This window comes from Chrysemys picta, chromosome 3, assembly GCF_011386835.1.
Source record: "Chrysemys picta bellii isolate R12L10 chromosome 3, ASM1138683v2, whole genome shotgun sequence".
Classification (NCBI taxonomy): Eukaryota; Metazoa; Chordata; order Testudines; family Emydidae; genus Chrysemys; species Chrysemys picta.
The window spans coordinates 71,178,454-71,202,124 of record NC_088793.1 but is presented as its reverse complement, the minus strand read 5'-3'; the positions used below and the strand labels follow the sequence as shown (position 1 = coordinate 71,202,124).

At 41.9% G+C, this 23,671-nt stretch overlaps 1 protein-coding gene across 9 annotated transcripts in view; it reads left to right on the top strand.

Moving 5' to 3' along the window:
• The window catches only part of BACH2 (BTB domain and CNC homolog 2), a 252,104-nt gene that overhangs the window by 220,728 nt on the left and 7,705 nt on the right, over window positions 1-23,671 (top strand). For all 9 annotated transcript variants that reach the window (XM_065588206.1, XM_042857593.2, XM_042857592.2 and 6 more), the window contains 2 exons: window positions 6,856-8,400; window positions 21,852-22,058. In XM_065588206.1, coding sequence (XP_065444278.1) covers window positions 6,964-8,400; window positions 21,852-22,058 — 1,644 coding nt within the window. In that variant the 5' untranslated portion in view covers window positions 6,856-6,963. The remainder of the gene's footprint in view (window positions 1-6,855; window positions 8,401-21,851; window positions 22,059-23,671) is intronic.

The following is a 23,671-nucleotide window of genomic DNA, read 5'->3' as shown; positions in this document are numbered from 1 at the left end:
GAGGATGCTCCATACATGTTCTCACAAACTGAGCGGTCTTGTTGAATGCTTATTTTTATTGAAAACACCTCTCAAATTTGGCAGCAAATAGATTCTGGAAATCAGGCATCTTATTTGTAATATCAAAAATAAAGTTTGGTTGTGGTGTTGGTCTGTGAGTAGCATTTTATCCATCTACCCAATGTTTCTCTAAAATATAAATGGGGAGCATTATTTTGGGTTAATAAACCCCAATTCCATTAGTAAAACATATCACCTTGGATTCACAAATTGTTGTACTGTGACATATCTGTAGTGTGATCTTTTTAAAGGACCATTCCTGCTGTAAAAACCCAATCCATAGATATGGAAGTGCCTGGGTAGCTGTAATATATGCAGCTTTTAAATCTTCCTTTTCAAAATGTGCAATATGTATAACCATACTCCAGTGCCTGAATATCTGCTTTCTTGTCACAGTGAATTAAATATAAGCAGTTCCAACAGCAATAAGAAGGTGGACCCATAATAGAGGCCAAATCATTATTTAGACAGCTTCAGGCTACTGAGATTCTTCTAGTTTTAACACTTACCAGCAAGTGTTTGCATGCATTTATTATCAAAGTTATTGTTTGTATAGTTTAAAACATTAGCTCTGAATTGAAACATTTCAGAGACTCCTCCCTGAGGGCGTCTATTAGAGCTGAAAGTTTGATCGTTGTGGTGCGTTAATGGTAACTTTATTTTGTGTGTCTGTAAATGAATTAGGACAGTGATCGTTACAAAATTTCTGTGTCAGATCAAAATTAATTCAAGGTGCGGGCCTGACCGTCTCTCTCATCTGCCCTTCATTCAAAGTTTTTTCTACATATTTTAAAGAGGTGTCTTCCATATTTCCTCCTTAGCGTGGCAAGAGCTCTGCTTCTGATATTCTCTGCATAAAACAGATGTCCTGAATACTCTATCATCTAGGGTTATTAGGCGTGAAAGACCAAGTCAGCCTGGAAGATAGCTTTATTGTGGAATGTTATAAGTCAGTTACAAGGTTCTTTAGACTATCTACATTATAGCAAACAGCACAGGTGAAAACATAGTAGACAGAGCCATCAAGTGCTTCAATTTGTTTTGCAGTCATTCCCCCTAGTGGTTATGTTAGATAACTACCATGAGAGCCTTTTTATTCCACGGAGTCTCTTCTGATCTCAAATACACTATAATCTACTGCTCTTACAGTCGCATGTTGTAGCTGATTTTTACAAGATATGCAGTAATACAAAAACCCATTTATTGAAGATCTTATCAAGAAAAAATTGGCTTCTGAGTGGCACATTTAAATCACCTTCTGTACCAGATGACTGGAGGATAGCTAATGTGATGCCAATTTTTAAAAAAGGCTCCAGAGGTGATCCCAGCAATTACAAGCCGGTAATATTAACTTCAGTACTGGGCAAACTGGTTGAAACTATAGTAAAGAACAGAATTATCAGACACATAGATGAACACGATTTGTTGGGGAAGAGTCAACATGGTTTTTGTAAAGAGAAATCATGCCTCATCAATCTATTAGAATTCTTTAAGCAGTCAACAAGCATGTGGACAAGGGTGATCCAGTGGTTATAGTATACTTAGATGTTCAGAAAGCCTTTGACAAGGTCCCTCACCAAAGGCTCTTAAGCTAAGTAAGCTGTCATGGGAAAAGAGGGAAGATCCTCTCATGGTTCGGTAACTGGTTAAAAGATAGGAAACAAAGGGTAGGAATAAATGGTCAGTATTCAGAATGGAGAGAGAAGTAAATAGTAGTGTCCCCCAGGGGTCTGTACTGGGACAAGTACTGTTTACCCCTTTTTCCAGATCATTTATGAATATGTTAAACAGTGAGATGGCAAAATTTGCAGATGATACAAAATTACTCAAGATAGTTAAGTCCAAAGCTGACTGCAAAGAGTTACAAAGGGATCTCACAAAACTGGATGACTGGGCAACAAAATGGCAGATGAAATTCAATGTTGATAAATGCAAAGTAATGCACATTGGAAAACATAATCCCAACTGTACATATAAAATGATGGGGTCTAAGTTAGCTGTTACCACTCAAGAAAGAGATCTTAGAGTCATTGTGGATAGTTCTCTGAAAACATCCACTAAATGTACAGCGGCAGTCAAAAAAGCTAACAATGTCGGGAATCATTAAGACAGGGATAGATAATAAGGCCAAAAATAGTATATTACCTCTCTATAAATCCATGGTACACCCACATCTTGAATATTGCATGCAGATGTGGTCACCCCATCTCAAAAAAGATGTATTGGAATTGGAAAAGGTACAGTAAAAGGCAACAAAAATGATTAGGGGTATGGAACAGCTTTCTTATGAGGAGAGATTAATAAGACTGGGACTTTTCAGCTTGGAAAAGAGATGACTAAGGGGGGATATGATTGAGGTCTATAAAATCATGACTGGTGTGGAGAAAGTAAATAAGGAAATGTTATTTACTCCTTCGCATAACATAAGAACGAGGGGTCATCAAATGAAATTAATAGGCAGCAGGTATAAAACAAACAAAAGGAAGTATTTCTTCACACAACGCACAGTCAACTGGTGGAACTCTTTACCAGAGGATGTTGTGAAGGCCAAGACTATAACAGGGTTCAAAAAATAACTAGATAAATTCATGGAGGATAGTCCATCAATGACTGTTATCCAGGATGGGCAGGGATGGTGTCCCTAGCCTGTGTTTGCTGAGGCTGGGAGTGGGCGATGGGATGGTGATCGCTTGGTAATTGCCTGTTCTGTTCATTCTCTCTGAGGCACCTGCCATTGGCCACTGCTGGAAAACAGGATACTGGGCTAGATGGACCTTTGGTCTGACCCTGTATAGCCGTTCTTATGTTAAAGTTTCCGAGCAGTCTTGCTAATCAAACTGAGTGTAGATAAAATGCAGATACACTTTCAGTGAACTGACAATCTAACAGGCAAAAAATGTAACACCGACAGAGCAAAGATCAGTTCAATAGCCAACTCTTAAATCTAGGCAATTTTCCACCAGACGCATAATGTAAAAGGGGAATGTATAGGCTTTGTTGCAAGAATTGTGTAAGATACAAGCAGTCAAGTTAGAAGTTTTCTGAAATAGCATTTATTGTGGTATTTTTTATATAGAAAATCTATTGAGAGCAATTTTAAGAAGTGTCTAAAAAGATGGTTGTTTTCCTCTCCTTCCAAGATTTATATAGTAAGGCTCTTGACAGCCTGGCTTTACAATAGTTTCTTTTTAAAGTTTTCTCTCTCATTTTTTCTCTAAAATATGTGGCCTGTACAAAGTACCTGATGATGCTGTGTGGCAAAGGATTTATAAGCACTTCTTTGGAATGACCTGCATGACTCACTCATGGCTTTAGCATTATGAGTGAGTCGATTCCAAACATACATAATTATTCCCATGGGGGGGGAAGTAGTAGACATGATATATCTTGATTTTAGTAAGACTTTTGACACAGCCACACATGACATTCTTATAAGCAAACTAGGGAAATGTGGTCTAGATGAATTAAAGTAAGTGCACAACTGGTTGAAAGATCTTACTCAAAAAGTAGTTATCAGTGGTTCGCAGTCAAATTGGGAGGACGTATCTAGTGGGTGCTGCTGGGGTCTATCCTGGGTCCAGTACTATTCAATATTTTATTAATGACTTCGATAATGGAGAGTATGCTCATAACATTTGTGGAAGCTGGGAAGGGTTGCAAGCACTTGGGAGGACAGGATTAGAATTTGAAAGGATCTTGACAAATTGGAGAATTGGTCTGAATTCAATAAGGTTAAATACAATAAAGACAAGTGCAAAGTACTTCACTTAGAAAGGCAAAATCAAATGTATAACTACAAAATGGAGAATAACTGGCTAACTGTAAAGGATCTGGGGGCTATAGTGGATCACAAATTGAATATGAGTCAGCAATATGATGCAGTTGTGAAAAAGGCTAATATCATTCTGGGGTTTATTAACAGGCCTCAGCTGGAGTACTGTGTCCAATTTTGCGTGCCACACTTTAGGAAAGATGTGGACAAATTGGAGAGAGTCCAAAGGAGAGCAACAGAAATGATGAAAGGTTTAGAAAACCTAACCTGTGAGGAAAAGTTTAAAAAAAAAGCTGGTCATGTTTAGTCTTGAGAAAAGAAGACTGAGAGAGGACCGGGTAAGTCTTCAATTATATTAGGGGCTGTTGCAAAGAGGACGGTGATCAACTGTTCTCCATGTCCACCGAAGGTCGGACAAGAAGGAAGGGGCTTAATCTGCAGCAAGGGAGATTTAGGTTAGATGTTAGGAAAAACTTTCTAACATAAGGATAGTTACACACTGGAACAGGTTACTAAAGGAGGTTGTGGAATCTCTGTCCTTGGAGGTTTTTAAGAAGAGGTTAGATAAACACCAGTCAGGGATGATCTAGGTTTACTTGGTTCTGCCTCAGCTCAGGGGACTAGATAATCTCTCAAAGTCCCTTTCAGCCCTACATATCGATGATTACTATCCTAACTTTTCAGATTTAAAATCTGATTTATCAGAACGTTGCACGGGTAAAGCAGGTGCTGTGTAACTCATTGGAAAGCCATGTGCCTATCTTAGGGTACTTATCTGTCCCCTGCTATCATCATATCGGAGTGCCTCATGATCTTTAAAAAGAAGAACAGGAGGACTTGTGGCACCTTAGAGACTAACAAATTTATTAGAGCATAAGCTTTCGTGGACTACAGCCCACTTCTTCGGATGCATATAGAATGGAACATATATTGAGGAGATATATATACACACATACAGAGAGCATAAACAGGTGGGAGTTGTCTTACCACCTCTAAGAGGCCAATTAATTAAGAGAATTTTTTTTGCTCTTAATTAATTGGCCTCTCAGAGGTGGTAAGACAACTCCCACCTGTTTATGCTCTCTGTATGTGTGTATATATATCTCCTCAATATATGTTCCATTCTATATGCATCCGAAGAAGTGGGCTGTAGTCCACGAAAGCTTATGCTCTAATAAATTTGTTAGTCTCTAAGGTGCCACAAGTCCTCCTGTTCTTCTTTTTGCGGATACAGACTAACACGGCTGCTACTCTGAAACCTTTCATGATCTTTAATGTATTTATCTTGACAATACCTCTGTGTGATAGGAACCAGCTTCCCTATTTTACAAATGGGGACCTAAGGTACAGAGAGGCTAAGTGACTTCCCAGTGTCATACAGGAAGACTTGGGTGCTGCAAGGAATTTAACGCTGTTTTTTTTTTTTTTAGTCCCATCTTAGTGTCCTAACCACTGGACAATCCTTCCTGTCTTAGAAATCTTGTTCCTTGACTGTGAGCCACAGCTTTGGACTGGTCTGTCAGTGAAAATTTGGCACGAGTCTGCTTTTCAGAATACAAAGGATGGGGACCAGAAAAAGCTAGAAATTTCCCTTTATCATTAAGATGCTTCCATTTCTAGGACATATCAGATCTTAAACCTCTTGCTGCTCCAGGAACGAGTAGTGCTTTTGCTGCGCTTCAGCCCAGAATAACTTGTGGGGGAGGATAGATGGGAAAAACCTTTAATTGAAGTCAGTTGCAATGGATTAATGGGCAGGATGCAGGTGAGGTACAGTAGTCAAAAGTGCATAATATATGCAATTTATCACATGGCTCTGTGTATGGATATCACCACAACATATCTGAGGGGGCAGAGAGGGGAGGTGCGCATGTACACATGTGAGGGTATGTATTCTTTATATATAATATGTGTGTGGTGTATATGTATAATACGATCCAGGAAATAAGTGTAATTCATTCCCAAAGAAAAATAGAGTAAAATTATCTTCCAGGCTAGGGATCTGTGTGACTTGTAGCAGTTGAATATGAATGTGAACCTATTACCTGCATGCTGTAATTCATATTCACTGAAACCAGAAATAATGCAATTCCTCTGATTGAGGAGAACCCATGTGCAGTACAAATTCAAAATCTTCCATTGTTTGTGAAATAGCAACTAGATAAATGGTGGCTAGCATAGATTTGAGGAAACATTAGCCTGGTTGCCTTTCAGACTAGGGGGGAAAGTTCTTATCTGAATTTTCATATAACATTCAGCATACATGTTTCCCTCCCAAAACACTGTTCAGATTAAATGACACCTTTATCCTCCACCCATTCTGCACCAGGGTTAGAAGAATCATACTTTCATTTGTATCTTCTTGTTGCAATGCATCATGTTAACGGAGAACTATGAATTCATTCATTGACAGATTAATAGTGTGTATGCTAATGTATATTTTTACATCTTTTAAATGCCTTGTTCATAGCTCTTTAAGTCACTCAGTCTAAGGGCTGGTCTACACTGGGGGGCGCGGGGTCGATCTAAGATACGCAACTTCAGTTACGCGAATAGCATAGCTGAAGTCGAAGTATCTAAGATTGAATTACCTGGGGTCCACACAGAGTGGGATCGACAGCCGCGGCTCCCCCGTCAACTGCGCTACCGCCGCTCGCTCTGGTGGAGTTCCGAAGTCGACGGTGAACGCGTTTGGGGATCGATATATCGCGTCTTAACGAGACACGATATATCGATCCCAGATAAATCGATTGCTACCCGCCGATATGGTGGGTAGTGAAGACGTACCCTAAGTAACGTTTAGTTCAGCCTGTAATATGAGGTATAAAAGCAACACAGAGCAGACAGCATTAATTATTGGAAGTAGCATAATGGCTGACCTGATAAAAGATTAATTGGTACTTTACAGTATTTATTTATGGACATTAGAGCTGTCAGGTTATCTAACTACACTTGAAAGGCTTGGGACAATAGCTGTACTGATGGTAATGATGTCAATTTCCCTGTTGTTGTTTTTTTTGCAGGTCACTGCCAGAGGATTTGGTCCATTGTTACAGTTTGCCTACACTGCTAAGCTGTTACTCAGCAGAGAAAACATCCAGGAGGTCATCCACTGTGCTGAATTCCTGCGCATGCACAACCTGGAGGACTCCTGCTTCAGCTTCCTTCAGACTCAGCTGCTGAACAATGAAGATGGCCTGTTCCTGTGCAAAAAGGATACCACCTGTCAGAGAATGCACGATGAAGAGAACTCTGATGGAGAAGAGGAGGAAACTATGGAATCAGAGACTTCAAAGATATCCTGCCCAAGGGAAAGAATGCATCAGGAACCCTTTAACTTTGAATCCACTAGTTCTGGAGCAGACAAGGAAGAAGGGATGCTGCCTGACTCTGACATGCTGAGAGATAGCAAGGACAGTTTGGACAAAGACTCAGTAACACGGTACCCAAGATATAAGAAATACCAGCTTGCTTGTACCAAGAATGTCTACAACACATCACACATCAGTACCTCAAGTTTTGCAAGCACATTCAGTGAAGAGAGTTCTGGAAATGGCCTCAAATCAGGACTTGCTGTGGGGCAGATAAAAAGCGAGCCTCAGAATGAGGAAAACGATGAAGAAAGCATCACGCTTTGCCTGTCTGGAGATGAACCTGACATCAGGGATAAAGAAGGGGATGTTGAAATGGACAGGAAACAGCCAAGTCCCACTTGTGTTGACGGGTCTAAAAGTGTGTCCTCTCCTTCCTGCTTAAGGTCTTTCTTCAACAGAACAAAAAGCGTAGATTTGGTTGGCTTCCCCAGTACTTCCCAACAGCACTTTGCCAGGGGTCCAGCATGCCCTTTTGACAAAGGGACAACTCAGGGTGACCAGAAAACTGACTACAGCCCTTTCACAGGGAATTATGGACAGTCCCATGCCATTCAGAAGGATACTTCCAACTTCACAATGGGATCGCCACTCAGAGGGCCTGGTTTTGAAGCACTCTGTAAACAGGAAGGTGAACTGGACAGGAGGAGTGTTATATTCTCTTCAAATGCTTGTGACCAAGTAAACACTTCAGTGCATTCATATTCTGGTGTGAGCAACTTGGACAAAGACCTCACTGAGACTGTGCCAAAGGGTCTGTGGGCTGGAGGCAGCCAATCCCTTCCTAGTTCACAGACCTATTCCCACAGTGGACTGACAGCTGATCACTTGCCAGGAAGGATGCGGCCTAACACCAGCTGCCCGGTGCCAATTAAAGTTTGCCCTCGCTCTCCTCCTTTGGAAACCAGAACCAGGACCTCTAGCTCATGTTCCTCCTACTCATATGCAGAGGATGGCAGTGTTGGTTCTCCCTGTAGCCTCCCTCTGTGTGAGTTTTCATCTTCCCCCTGTTCCCAAGGAGCTCGATTCCTGGCCCCTGAACATCAGGAGCCAGGCATGATGGGAGATGGAATGTACAACCAAGTCAGACCCCAGATTAAATGTGAGCCATCCTATGGAACAAACTCCAGTGATGAGTCTGGGTCGTTCTCAGAAGCAGACAGTGAATCATGTCCTGTGCAAGACAGAGGACATGAGGTAGGGAATTAAGATAAGTACACATATAACAGTCATTGTGACCCATTGAATCAGTCCTTTATTCTCTTAAATAACTTTTGGCATTTGCCCAGCACTTTCTAATTTACAGAGGCAAACGGTAATATGTATTCATCTCCTCGTCAGCTGAATCTGCATGGTTAACAGAGGAGAGGTCATGAATAGCTGTGTTGAGTTCCTAGAGACTTGGCACTTACTGAAATTTTAATATTAAACAAGCAGCAGCAAACAGCTGAATTATGAGAGTAAATGTATGTTCATAGAAATGCTGCCACCTCTCTTTTTCCTTCTTGCACCTAGCCAAAAATATATCTATTGTAAGGAATTAAAGTATATTTTCACTCTTAAACTGTACTGTTTCCTCCAGCTTGGTTTATAGAGTGTAATATTATGGTAGCACTTACAGGGCCCAAGATTATGGCCTTGTAGAGGTAGGCACGGCAGTGTATAAACAGAGTCCCTGCTCCAAATCACTTGCAATCTGTATGAGACAGACAAAGGGTGGGAGGGGAAACAACTAACCTAAAATCACACAGCTGGTCAGTGACAGAGCTAGGAACAGAACCCAGGTTCGCTTCCTCCCAGTCTCATGGCCTATCCTCTAAACCAGTGGTGGGCAACCTGTGGCTCGAGGGCAGCATGCAGCCCATCAGGGTAATCTAATTGCGGGCTGCGAGACATTTTGCTAACATTGACCCGTCCGCAGGCACGGCCCTCCGCAGCTCCCAGTGGTCACAATTTGTTGCTCCCGGCCAATGGAGCTGTGGGAAGCAGCGGGCCGCAGCGATGTGCTGGCCACCTCTTCCCGCAGCTCCCATTGGTCGGGAATGGTGAACCGCAGCCACTGGGAGTTGCAGGGGGCAGTGCCTGCAGATGGTCAACGTCAGCAAAACGTCTCATGCCCCGCAGGCCACAGTTGCCCACCACTGCTCTAAACTGTGCAGCCTCCCTATGTGTTGTCTTTATTTGTAACCAGTGAGCTTTGCCTCTCATCAAATTGATTATTTGGATTGTACTTCCTGCCTAGGACCACACTTTCCTCGTTACTGAAGAACTCTAGCAGACAGTTGCATAAAACATCGAGGATTGTTATCCGTGAATTTTCAGAAGTGATAGAGAGAAGCAGGGAAAGTGTATGGGACCAAGAAACAAGCTGTGAATTTCCATGCAGCACTGACAAATGTTCTTCCATCAGTGAGAAGAAATAGGGTAATTTACAAAGGCAAAAAGGCCAGGTATAAATGCTGTGGTGGCTGTTAACTAACTAGGAGTGTGAGTATTTCAGTGTAAATTTATAAGCTTGGGAGAATGAAGGTACAGTGCATAGCTTGAGAGCTGAAAAGAGAATGGGTGTTTTTACAGAATTCCATTAGGGAATTGAGGCGAGTGTACTGGAGTAATTTCTATATGGAACAGCATATCTGCTGTCCTGGGTCAGAACAATAAAACATTGTCTTGAGACTTGCTGCTCTAGCATGGAAAGCAGGTAAGTTCATTGCCTGGGTTAGCATATGTTGTGAGAGCCTAGGATAGAACTGACTGGACTCAGACCCACGGGGGTGAAAAGAGAAAGAGAGGGACACAAAAAAACCCGTTATTTTATGCCCCACTTGTAGAAAGTCGTTTAATTTTTCAAAACTTCTACCAATTGCTGCTATGTATTGTTATTCCTGCCTTCTTCCTGAGGTGTGGTTCATAGAATCATAGAAGATTAGGGTTGGAAGAGACCTCAGGAGGTCATCTAGTCCAATCCCCTGCTCAAAGCAGGATCAACCCGAACTAAATCATCCCAGCCAAGGCTTTGTCAAGCCGGACCTTAAAAACCTCGAAGGATGGAGATTCCACCACCTCCCTAGGTAACCCATTCCAGTGCTTCACCACCTTCCTAGTGAAATAGTGTTTCCTAATATCCAACCTAGACCTCCCTGACTGCAACTTGAGACCATTGCTCCTTGTTCTGTCACCTGCTACCACTGAGAACAGCCGAGCTCCATCCTCTTTGGAATCCCCCTTCAGGTAATTGAAGGCAGCTATCAAATCCCCCCTCACTCTTTTCTTCTGCAGACTAAACAAGCCCAGTTCCCTCAGCCTCTCCTCATAAGTCATGTGCTCCAGCCCCCTGATCATTTTCATTGCCCTCCGCTGAACTCTCTCCAATGTGTCCACATCCTTTCTGTAGTGGGGGGCCCAAAACAGGACACAGTACTCCAGATGTGGCCTCACCAGTGCCAAATAGAGGGGAATAATCATTTCCCTCGATCTGCTGGCAATGCTCCTACTAATGCAGCCCAATATGCCGTTAGCCTTCTTGCTTACAAGGGCGCACTGTTGATTCATATCCAGCTTCTTGTCCACTGTAATCCCCAGGTCCTTTTCTGCACAACTGCCGCTTAGCCAGTCCGTCCCCAGCCTGTAGCAGTGCATGGGATTCTTCCATCCTTAAGTGCAGGACTCTGCACTTGTCCTTGTTGAACCTCATCAGATTTCTTTTGGCCCATTCCTCCAATTTGTCTAGGTTACTCTTGACCCTATCCCCACCGTCCAGTGTATCTACCTCTACGCCCAGCTTAGTGTCATCCACAAACTTGCTGAGGGTGCAATCTGCCCCATCATCCAAATCATTAATGAAGATGTTGAACATAACTGGTCCCAGGACCAACCCCCGAGGCACTCTGCTTGATACCAGCTGCCAACTAGACATTGAGCCATTGATCACTACCCGTTGAGCCCAACGATCTAGTCAGCTTTCTATCCACCTTATAGTCCATTCATCCAATCCATAGTTCTCTAACTTGCTGGCAAGAATACTATGGGAGACTGTATCCAAAGTCTTTGCTAAAGTCAAGGTATATCACGTCCACCGCTTTTCCCATATCCACAGAGCCAGTTATCTCTTCATAGAAGGCAATCACGTTGGTCAGGCATGACTTGCCCTTGGTGAATCCATGTTGACTGTTCCTGATCACCTTCCTCTCCTCTAAGTGCTTCAAAATGGATTCCTTAAGGACCTGCCCCATGATTTTCCCAGGGACTGAAGTGAGACTGACCGGTCTATAGTTCCTGGATTTTCCTTCTTCCGCTTTTTTAAAGATGGGCACTATATTTGCCTTTTTACGATCATCCGGGACCTCCCCCCGATCACCACAAGTTTTTCAAAAATAATGGCCAATGCAATCACATCAGCCAACTCCCTCATCACCCTCAGATGCATTAGATCCAGCCCCATGGATATGTGCATGTCCAGCTTTTCTAAATAGTCCTTAACCTGTTCTTTCAGCACTGAGGGCTGCTCACCTCCTCCCTATACTGTGCTGCCCAGTGCAGCAGTCTGGGAGCTGACCTTGTCTGTGAAGACCGAGGCAAAAAAAGTATTGAGTACTTCAGCTTTTTCTACATCATCTGTCACTGGGTTGCCTCCCCCATTCGGTAAGGGTCCCACACTTTCCCTGACCTTTTTCTTGTTGCTAACATACCTGTAGAAACCCTTCTTGTTACCCTTCACATCCCTTGCTAGCTGCAACTCTAATTGTGCTTTGGCCTGCCTGATTTCACTCCTGCATACTCAAACAATATTTTTTATATTCCTCCCTAGTCATCTGTCCAAGTTTCCACTTCTTGTAAACTTCTTTTTTGTGTTTAAGCCCACCAAAGATATCTCTGTTAAGCCAGCTGGGTTGCCTGCCATATTTACTATTCTTTCTGCACATCGGGATGGTTTGTTCCTGCGCCCTCAATAAAGCTTCTTTAAAATACAGCCAGCTCTCCTGGACTCCTTTTCCCCTCATAGTAACCTCCCAGGGGATCCTGCCCATCCGTTCTCTGAGGGAGTCAAAGTCTGCTTTTCTGAGGTCCAGGGTCCGTATTCTGCTGCTCTACTTTTTTTCCTTTTGTCAGGATCCTCATCTCGACCATCTCATGGTCACTGCTGCCCAGGTTGCCACCCACTTCTACTTCCTCTATCAATTCTTCCCTGTTTGTGAGCAACAGGTCAAGGTGAACATGGCCTCCAGCACTTGCACCAGGAAGTTGTCCCCAACACTCTCCAAAAACTTCCTGGATTGTCTCTGCACTGTTGTATTGCTCTCCTAGCTGATGTCCGAGTGATTGAAATCCCTGATGAGAACCAGGGCCTGTGATCTAGAAACTTCTGTTAGTTGTCCAAATAAAGCCTTGTCTACCTCATCCTCCTGGTCTGGTGGTCTATAGTAGATGCCCACCACGACATCACCCTTGTTGCTCTCACCTCTAAACTTAACCCAAAGACTCTCAACCGGCTTTTCTCCAGTTCCATACTGGAGTTCTGAGCAATCATACTGCTCTCTTACATACAGTGCAACTCCTCCACCTTTTCTCCCCCGCCTGTCCTTCCTGAACACTTTATACCCATCCATGACAGTGCTCCAGTCATGTGAGTTACCCCACCAAGTCTCTGTTGTTCCAATCACAGATAGTTCCTTGACTGTGCCAGGACTTCCAATTTTTCCTGCTTGTTTCCCAGGTTTCTTGCGTTCATATACAGGCATCTAAGATAACTAGCCGATTGCCCTACTTTCTCAATATGAATCAGGAGGCCTCCCCTGTTGCACCATCCTCCTTGTGTTTCCTCCCCGTATCCCACTTCCCCACTTACCTCAGGGCTTAGGTCTCCATTCCCTGACGAACCTAGTTTAAAGCCCTCCTCACTAGGTTAGCAAGCCTACCTGTGAAGATGCTCTTCCCTCTCTTTATTAGGTGGGTCCCATCTCTTCCTAGCATCCTTCCTGGAACAACATCCCATGGTCAAAGAATCCAAAACCCTCTCTCCGACACCACCTGCGCAACCAAGCATTTACTTCCATAATTGGATGGTCCCTACCTGGGCCTTTTCCTTCAACAGGGAGGATGGACGAGAACACGACTTGCGCCTCAAACTCCTTCATCCTTCTTCCCAGATCCGCGTATTCTGCAGTAACACGCTCAAGGCAGTATCATTGGTGTCCATGTGGAGAAGTAGAAAGGGGTAGCAGTCCGAGGGCTTGATTAGTCTCAGCAGACTCTCCGTCACATCCCAAATTCTTGCTCCAGGCAAGCAGCACACTTCTCGAGTTTCCCAGTCTGGATGGCAGATGGATGACTCCGTCCCCCTTAGGAGGGAGTCCCTGACCACCACCACCACCTGTATCCTCGTCTTGGGAGTGGTGGTAAGCGAACCACCATCCCTAGGACAATGCATTCCATGCCTTCCGGTCAATGGGGTCTCCTTCTGCTCCCTTCTCTCAGATGACTCTTCCAAACCATTCTCCACCGTTGTACCTGTGCAGGGAGCATGAAAACGGTTTCTTACCTTTATCTGCATTGGGGGTACATGGGTTCTCCTCTTTTTTCTTCTGGAGGTCACATGCTGCCAGTTTTCTCCCCCGTTCTGCACTGCCCTCTCTGATTCTTCAGCATGCTGTACCAGCAGTACCGAACACTGACTTCTATCCAGAAAGTCTTCATTTTCTCTGATGCAACACAGGGTTGATACTTGGGTCTCTAGTCCTTTAACCTTCTCTTCCAATATGGAGACCAGCTTGCACTTCATACAGACGAATTCGCTTCTATCCTTTGGAAGAAAGACAAACAAGGCACATCCTGTGCAGGTCACAACAGCTAATCGCTCACTATCCATATTGTCTTCCCTTCAGATGTTGTATTTACTGCTCACAGAAGCCTGAAAGGCAAAAAAACCTCCCACAGGCAAACTCCCTCTATTTGCCTCTCTTCTGTTCATCACTCACTCAGTTCGCAACTGGTGCCTCCCAAAATAGCAAGCCATAACCGTTACATGGAGGAGATTGGAGGGGTTTGTTTTATGCTTGGCTCTAAATAAGGGTGGTGTGCAGCTGAACAGGCCCGGGAGGCATCGTGACTTGGAGTCACCATTTGTGGCAGTGAAGTAGTTTTGAAAGTGTGCATCTTTCTTCCTACGTCTGTGATTGGGGGGGGGAGGGGAGATAGTGTTCCACCTCCTCTTGCCCCTTTGCTTCCTGGGGGGTGGGATATCCAGAGCATTGAACTGGACCCAAATCCGAGATCCAGGTCCTAAAGCAGCCACGTTGGAGTGGGTGAGGCCTCTTGCCCCCGAATGGCCACGTCACAATCTTGCCCTATATTAGATGTCACATTTACAAGGGGGAACAAGACAGCAGGGAGAAGGTGGAGGAGAGAAGACAGTGATAGCACAAAATCATTCCGTTACTCAGTGAAGGCAAATGCATAGCATGGTGTAGTAAAGAGGATGGGAGGTTGGGATTTTTGTTATTGTTTTAAATGACTAATTAGCTGTTTTTGGCTGTGTGTGGATGCTGCAGCAGAAGTGAGTCTGAGGGAGTTGAAAGAGGAGGATGGGGAGGGGCCTTGTGGATCGTCTCAGAGAGAGCTTTGTTTGCATACGGGGTGGCAAGGACAAAAGGAGGAAGACATTAATGGGAGACACAGACGGATGGGGTATTGAAGCTGGCTTCAGAATGCCCCTGGCTGCAAGTTGTGGTCTAGTGGACTGAGCAGAGGGCTGGGCATTAAGATGCTTGGCTTCTATTTCTGATTCTGCCATTGACTTTCTATGTAATACTGGGCAAGTCCATTCTCTGTGCCTCATGTACAAGACATGAATTATGATAGTGCTTGTCCACTTTTGCAGGACACTTTGAGATGTATTGATGAAAAGTATTGTTAGTGGGAGTAAATTAATACTCCATGAGGTGGTATGGATCTCTGAACCCAGATCAACAATCCAAGATAACGGGAAATTAGATTGTGTGAGCACTAAGTCCCAGTTCAGATCTTTGATTGAAAAGAGAATTTGAGAAGGCTATTCCAATAGAACAGCTGATAGAAATACAATGCAATCTCATTTAAGAAGTGTCTTATCATATAGACATCTCAAGAAACGCTGTAATATCCATGTCCCTGGAAATTAGCTTCTGGTAAAGGCATCAAACAATGTAAAATACCTGGGGGTGTAGGGTGCATTTTCAAATCATTATGCCTAGTTTTAGCAACTCTGCTGCCAATCAGATCAGTGGGCAGCACATGTAATGTTCTGAAAATGTAACCACTGCAGTCAGCTGCCTCTTTATAGACTTTTAATTGGAGCTTTCTCCAACCTTGAAAATGTCATTTTTGCCCCTTGCCATCTTTATTACTTTGCAGACTGGTCTCTAGTTCCTCAGTCTCCATGCAGCATAAGATGAAATTATTCATGGGTTGTTTGTATTTTAAAGTGTAGCTGATGAAATAGTTGAGTGAGTATAATTAATCCCTAGTACCTAAGGGGCTATATTCTGCCTCCCCACTCACACTGAGCAGTACCTTGCTCCTTGAGTATTCCCATTGATTGCAGTTTGTATGTATGGCTGATGGACTCTGACCCTCAGTTATCAAATATCTAATGTCACTTGGATTTTAGACCTGTCATTCTTGATTTGGGTCCCAACGTGTCATCAGTGCCCAGACTTCGGTGACTTTGATCTCTTGGGGAATGTGGGCCACGCAGAAGCACATGTACTCAAATCAGTTAATTCAGAAAATATTTGGTGGTGGTGGGAGGGGAATGCCTCTTTGTTGGATGTCTCTTCCTTTGGAAAGATGGGGTTACTGATGTTTTTGTCTTCAATTACCTTTGATAGATAAAATAGCAGGTGCAAGCAGAAATATCCCTGTTACAATGCAGTACAGTTATAGGAGCAGAAAGGAGAGACTATCTGCACCAGAGTCCTTTGAGCTGCTGTGATTTTATGGAATTGGCATATTGTTTAATGTAATGGCCAATTTCATACAAATCCTTCTCTTCACTCATTCCCCTCAGCCTCTGGAGAGTATTTAAAGTCAATTATTGGAATATAATACCACTGACAAGAATACAGCTGTTTTTGCTTCACGACCAATTTCCAACAGTCTTGCTTAAAACAGCAAAAAAAAAAAAAAAAGACCATCCAGAACAGAAACGTTCTCCCCAATGATACTTTGTTTTCTTAAAATGTATATTCCTAAATATCCTTTTGCTGCTATAAAACAATCTGGGTGCAACCTGCCTGTAAACATCATTTGTAATGAAATCTATGTATTTGTTGCATCAGATTCTTCTGCGTTAGGTAAAAATAAAATCTAAACTCAGGTCACTTAGCTGAAGTTTTCCTGAAAAGAATAAACAAGGGCAGAAGGAGTTAGGAGGCTGAGTTTTCCAAGAACTATTAATATCTAAGGAATCACATAGACATATTCAATCATTTATATTTAAGAATTTCCCACTTGGATTTAGGGACTCACTTTTCAAAAATTTTCACAAAAGCAGTGCTGGTACAATTGAGGATGTTAAAGACAAACTATCTTCAATGAGAGTCCAGACGCCTTCATGTCAAGTGACAGATGGAACAGTTCTCTGCTCATCTGGTGACCAAAAACTAAATATTAAAGTTTTAAGGGGATCCGCAGTTTGAGAGGGAAGAAATATATTTGCTCCCTATGTTTGGAAGTGTTAATGAATTCCAGTCTGTGCCATGTAAAGTCAACCCAGACAACCCGGTACTGGGTCCCTATTAATAAATGCAATAGTAATCTCTGATTTCCGGAGAGTTGTCACCCTTGTATCCAGTCTGATGGTCACATGTCCTTAGCCGCAGTGCTGACTAGGAGCTGATCAGCTTCATTGGCCCACTGAAATAGCATCCACATAATGACTGGTGGAAAAACTGTGGCTGCAGAGGGAGGGAGGAGTGGCAGATCAGAGTGAAAACTGTTGTCTGTAGAAGATTGTGGATGGGTGATACAGTGAGTGGCAGGATCTAGGTGGGAGAAGGACTGTGGCTGGTGGAGAAAAAAGAGAAAAGAGTATATTGAAAGGGCAAGACAGAGTGAGCAGTCCTTAGACTTCCCCTTCCAAAACTCTGTTATGCGTGATTATCCCACATATGTCTTGGTTTTCATCTTGTTAGGTTTGTTTGCCATAGGCTAGCAGGCCCCTTGTAGAGAAGGTTTTTGTTCTTTGTTTGTTCTTTAGACTTCGGCCTCTCATGGGTTTTCCACTGGGTAAGGAGGGGAGATTGTGGTCAGAAAAAGCAATTTCTGTAAGCTTTCACCACAGTGTACAGAAATAAATATATCACAGTGTTTGTGCAGGGGGAGCGGGGTTTTCAAAAGCCCCATTGTTGGCCTGACGCTGCTCCCGTTGGGAGTCAACACTATGACTTCAATGGCCGTCAAGTTGGGCCAATGTAGAGCGCTTTTGAGAATTCCCCCCTTTTAAATGCATTTTAGGAAAACAGTATCAGAAATAACAGCAGTCAGTGATTGTATCCTCAGAATATAACAAACAATTCTCACTCCCCACAAAAAGTCACTCCTAGAATACAATCCATATTTTAGATGTACTCACCAGGAGCTGCAAGCTGTGTCAGGGCCAAGCTGTTTAAGTACCACAGGCTGTCACTAGGCTGCCGCTTTCAGTGTAAAAGAACACGCTAGCAGTTTTTACGTTGTTGTGCAAACAAAGCAAATGCCAAAAGAGCAAGATTTTTTGGGTCTGTGTTTAAAGATGCTGTCAGTGTCTAAGGGTCCCTGCTTTATTACACACCCTTCCCTGTGGGCTCCTTCACTTGTTTTAATGTTAGGGTTAAGGAGGTTCAGCTACCTTGCTGGTATTTTGTTAGAGATTTGGCAGCCCAAGTAAGATGCTGTGGAAATTCAATTAGAAATAAAAAGTGAAAAGCTAAAGATACTAGATAGGAAAAATTCCAGTCACCTGATGTTCACATCTCTCATATGGATTGTACTGGGCCTGATTCTGTCCCTTTATTCAGAAGAAAAGCAGCGATTAGTACGGTACTTGAGCAGTGCAGTAGTAAATAGCACACTATCCAAGCTGACATTAGCTAGTGAAGCTTGAAAGAATTAATTGGTTATGTATGCGCCTTTCACTTGCTGAGTCAATGGCTGTCCTGTCTATCTAGGTCACTACTAAATTGCTTAGCCATTCGATGTAATGACATTTACACTGGCATCCTCATGGTACTGATGAAGAAAAAGTCCCCAAAATCATAGGCAGATTTTAGTTTTCACAAGCGTTGTTTGGCCGTCTTTCCTTTGAATGTGTCATCCATAATTTAGGGGAAATATTAATTGCAACAATAGCAGAATGGGTTGGCCTGTTCAGTGATGTAGGCTGCATCATGAGGTATTTTTGACGTAGGCTGCATTTATGAGGTATCTTTGGTGAAGAACAGGGCCTCTGCTATGATGTAAAAATACAGCAGAAGTAATTGTATAGATAGATACTTAGATAGCTCCCTTCTCTAGATGTATACTTTCTTCTGTAATAACTCACTGAAAGAATGTGGCTTCTGTGGATGTTTCTGACTTGAAATATCCCAAACTGGTTCTAGAAAATTCCTTAATCTCTGAAAGGCCGAGTTCAGAAAAGTTTCTTTTTTCTTTCAGAAGCAGCTTTTTGTTTAGTTTTATACAGCAGGCTACTCACCTTTGAGAGATTGCTAGAGACACGACCAGAACCTCAACTTGTGGGAATCCACATAGCTCCGTTGCAGTTTATATCAGTCAAGAATCTGGCCCACAATCAGCCTAAAATATCGCTAGCTTCTTATAAATAGTTACTCACAGCAGCCACTCCACAGAAGCCTTTTTTTAGCTGAGAAATAGTTTCACTATTTAAAGGTGAAGAAAGTGGCATTACATTGAAAATAATGTGTAAAGTGAAAGAGGCTGAGATTGGTGTTCTACCGCTGTTTTCCTTTTCCTTTTTTAATCTCATGTAACTCTGCACTTTGAAGTCAATGGAATCACTCTACTTTTCCTGATGGAGAGCAGAATTGGGCCCAGTACATCCAAGTTTGCACATTCAACCCATGTCGTTTCTGAATCTTCTATTTATTTTCCTATCTCCTTGCCCTGCTTCTCCCTGGCATTTACAAGTGGATTCCAGTGTATTGCCACATGAACTTTTCCCTGTGACATGAAATGCAGGCAAATTTCCTGTCTGCACATAAACAACTTTTTGAGCAAAACAATTAAAACTTGCTTTCACTCTTGGTGTCAAAACTTAAATGTAAAAGCCTTATTTTTCCAGGTTAAACTGGGGTGTCTTCCAAAGGAATCCACAGACAATTTTTTTCAGGCACTGGCTTAAGAGCAAACCGTACGACACTAAGTTTATGTTTACTGTCCAAAGGGTCTGAAAGGGAAATCAAACATTCTTCATATCAGTAGGTAGTAGTCTGCAAACAAGGTAGTCCACATCACCATGTCTAAGGTCAATCTCAGTGTATATAAGCTAAGTATTGTTTTCCCTGGCAGCACCTGTTTGGTATTTCTTCTTCCATTAAACTGATCTGCAGTGTGATCTGTTATAATATTAGGCAGTCTCTGAGCCAGTTTCACAGGGACAGGGCAAAGTTCATTGCATGAAAACTGTGTGAAAGGATACAGTAGGTGCTTGTACCAAGTTTCACGTGGCTGGGGCTTGGAGAAAAATGGAGCAATGACATTAGAGTGCATGGAAATGCAAGCCAACAATAAAGAAGTGAGGAAATTGCTGGCATGTTTGCCGACCTGAAGAGATTAAATTATGAATGTCAAAGTGTGCTTTGTTATGTGTGTGTCCTTAGCAAACTATTGGATGTAAACAAACTGGAAAAAGGTGTTTTCATTTTAGAGTTATCTGTGCACTTAATCTCTTTATCGCCACATACTTGAAGGGCACTGGTTGACGGTGGTAATTGCATGTTTGAATATCAGAGGAGCCTTTCCATCAGAATCTTTTGGTTGGCTATTATTAAGCCAATTATTAAGTACTGTATATTCTACTTCTTTAAATAGGAGTTGAACTGCATAATCACAGTAAAACTTAAATGTTTACTGCCCTCTTTTGGTCAATGTAGATATGACATGAAAAAGATAGCATAGCCGTATAGGTCCCAGGATATTAGAGAGAGAAGGTGGGTGAGGTAATATCTTGGATTGGACCAACTTCTGTTGGTGAGAGAGAGAAGCTTTTGAGCTAACACAGAGCTCTTCTTCAGGTCCTGATATGTGTAGCTTGAAAGCTTGTCTTTCTCACTAACAGAAGTTGGTCCAATAACCTTGTCTCTCTAAAAGGAAAGTAAGGCTCCAATTTACAGTAATTTGGCCTTTTTGCACACAACTCTCATTTGCTCACAAAATATGTGAAACACAGTTTTTATGCCAGAAATTGCTTTTGTTTCAATCCATCCAGTAACGTTTCCATTTTCACAGACATATTATCTGTCTCAAAGACTGTGTTTACAGCTTTAACTTCCATTAGAACATATGATGATCATAATGGTCCCTTCTGACCTTAAAGTCTATGAGTCTATAAGAACGGCCATACTGGGTCAGACCAAAGTCATCTAGCCCAGTATCCTGTCTTCCAACAGTGGCCAATGCCAGGTGCTTCACAGGGAATGAACAGAAGCCATCAAGTGATCCATCCCCTGTTTGTTTGTTTGTTTGTTTTAAATGCATATTCAGCGAGAACTGTGGGAGAAAGGGTTAGAATTTTGGAAATCAAAAGAGATGACTGATGTGTTTGCATTCAGCGATGGCATCAGAGCAGGAATACAAGAACTTAGAACAAATGTTTCGATTTCAATAACTGAGGTTTTAGATTTTTTTCTAGTAAATGTGACTTTCTTATAAATGTTTTTTAAATGGAATTTTAGTAAGTCTTTTTTTTTTTACATATTTTAGTAAAGAAAGAATAAGGATTGTTGTTTTCAGTTACTCTGACCCTTCCAAGTGACATGGTGCACTGTTAATTTGGACTGCTTGTAAAACCAATCCTAGGTGTTGTTATATATAACTGGTAATCACATTGATGTTTTCAGATTGCATTTTTAACATGGCAGCTAATCTGGGACTTAGTCCCACCGTTCATTTGCAGATAAAACTCCCACTGCAAAATTGGACTTAATCCTGTGAGGAGTTTGGCATCCTCTACCGCCATTGAAATCAGTAGCAATTAACTGCTCCCATAACACATTTGACTGAAAGGATTAGGCTCCATGTTTGTGTAAGAGATTCTATGAGAATTCCTTTGAAGTACTAGTTTCATAGGGCCAGATTTTTAGCAGGTATAAATCAGAAAAGCATTGTTGATTTCAGTGGAACTACGTGGGTTTACAACAGTTGAGAATCTGGCCCAAAGAATTTATTTCCCTCACAAAATCAATCACATGGTAGCAATAAGCTTTGGTGGATGGGTGGGTTGGTTGGTTGGTTGGCTTTGATGGGGTGTTGTTTGTTACCAAAGAGATTATGAAACTTTTGCTGCTCTATTTGTTTGGGGAAAAACAATAAGTGACTTTTACAGCATTGTTCCTACTGCATTAACCAAGCAAATTGTAACTTTATTGGTTGTTGTTTTGTTCTTTTTGTTTTAGGTGAAGCTTCCTTTTCCTGTAGATCAAATCACAGATCTTCCACGGAATGATTTCCAGATGATGATAAAGATGCACAAGTTAACCTCAGAACAGTTAGAGTTCATCCATGATGTTCGCCGGCGCAGTAAGAACCGGATTGCAGCTCAGCGCTGCCGCAAAAGAAAACTGGACTGTATTCAGAACTTAGAATGTGAAATCCGCAAATTGGTGAGTTACTTGCTGTAGCCTCAATTAAATCTGATAATGGGGCTATCGGTTAAATGATGGACAAATATTCAAAACAATTCCAGTGCAGTTTTTAGTTAATTTAAATTCAATTAGGTAAATCTCAATAACCAATTTACTTTTATTTCACAAAGGCAAATAGCTGAGTGGGGGTTTTTGTTGTTTTGGTTTTGAATCAAAGCAATTACACTTCACCCAGATTCACGCTTTCGTGTATATGTCAGTAGTTATGTCAATCAAAATACCTTATGATAATCTCAAGGGAATGCAGTGCATAATGGGAGGGAGGGAATATGTTCTTAATTTTATTTAATTTCAGTACACAAATTAATTTTTCAGTGATACTTGATTTAGTGTGTCAAGCACTGGACTGGAAATCCGAAATACCACAGGCTCACTGCCTCAAACCAACCCTCTTTATGGCCTTGTACAAGTCACTTAATCTTTCTGCCTCAATTTTTCTATTTGTGAAATTATAATTTTAACATCCTCACACAAGTGCTGTGGAGAGTAACAAGATGATGTCTTTAAAATACTTCAAAAATGCAGTGTTTGTAGACCATGATTATTATTACTATGATGGAGTGGAGCGCTCAAGTGTATGGAATAATCTCCATGTTGAGATTATTTTCTTGCGTTTAGTGCAGGGTTGTTCTTATTTTTTTTTCCTGAATGTTTCAGCTCACCACAAATTATTAACTTCTTAACTTAGCAAGTAGCTTGAAAATATAGCAAAGAAACTGAAAAATCCTTGAGACAAGGAATCTAAATATCCAAAGAAATGAGAGCTACCCAGCAATAACACTAGAAAATCTCTGAAACTAAAGTAATATAGTCCCAAACTCACTGCCAGTTTCATTTCATGGCTATGACCTGATCAGAAAGCCTTGTCTTTTGGTCGCAATAACACTGGCCTGAAAGATGACTTTAGAAAACATCCTCTGTTCTAACACTGCTACCTTTTTCCATAATACATTCCATGACATTTTTTGCGATACAGAATACATTAAAAGAACTAAATGAAGCACAAAAGTTAGGAAATGCCAAAATTAAGGTAGCTCGTGCAACCTTAACTCTGCCCTTTTGCATATACGCATTGTAAGACAGCAATCAATTTCAGGATCACATACTAATTTTTGCATAAGAAAACCAATAGCAAAACTCTCATTGACTTAAAGGCTCAAGGCCTTTATCTGAAATTAATTTGTCACACTGTATACCCCCAGGTGACCAGTAAGTCCCCATTTCTTCATGTATATAATATCACCTGGAGTGCTTTATTTTTTTATTAAGGATGAAATTTTTTTCATTGTCCTTATTTCCCAGATCTCGGCAACCTCCTTTACACTGGTGATCTAAGGATGGTCAACCTGTGAAATGCTATTCCCTGCTCATGACATTGCATGCTTCTCTCACAGACCCATCCATCCACCCACTTGCATTCTCCCTTGTCTGCACACACATAATATACATTTTCTTACATAATTTATTCATCTCAAGATGCACTTGGGCATCTGTTTATTTTTATGTTTTCTTGGTGGATTTATCAATATTTTGGCAGGTGGTGTTTTTTCATGTAAACTGTTCTTTGTCTC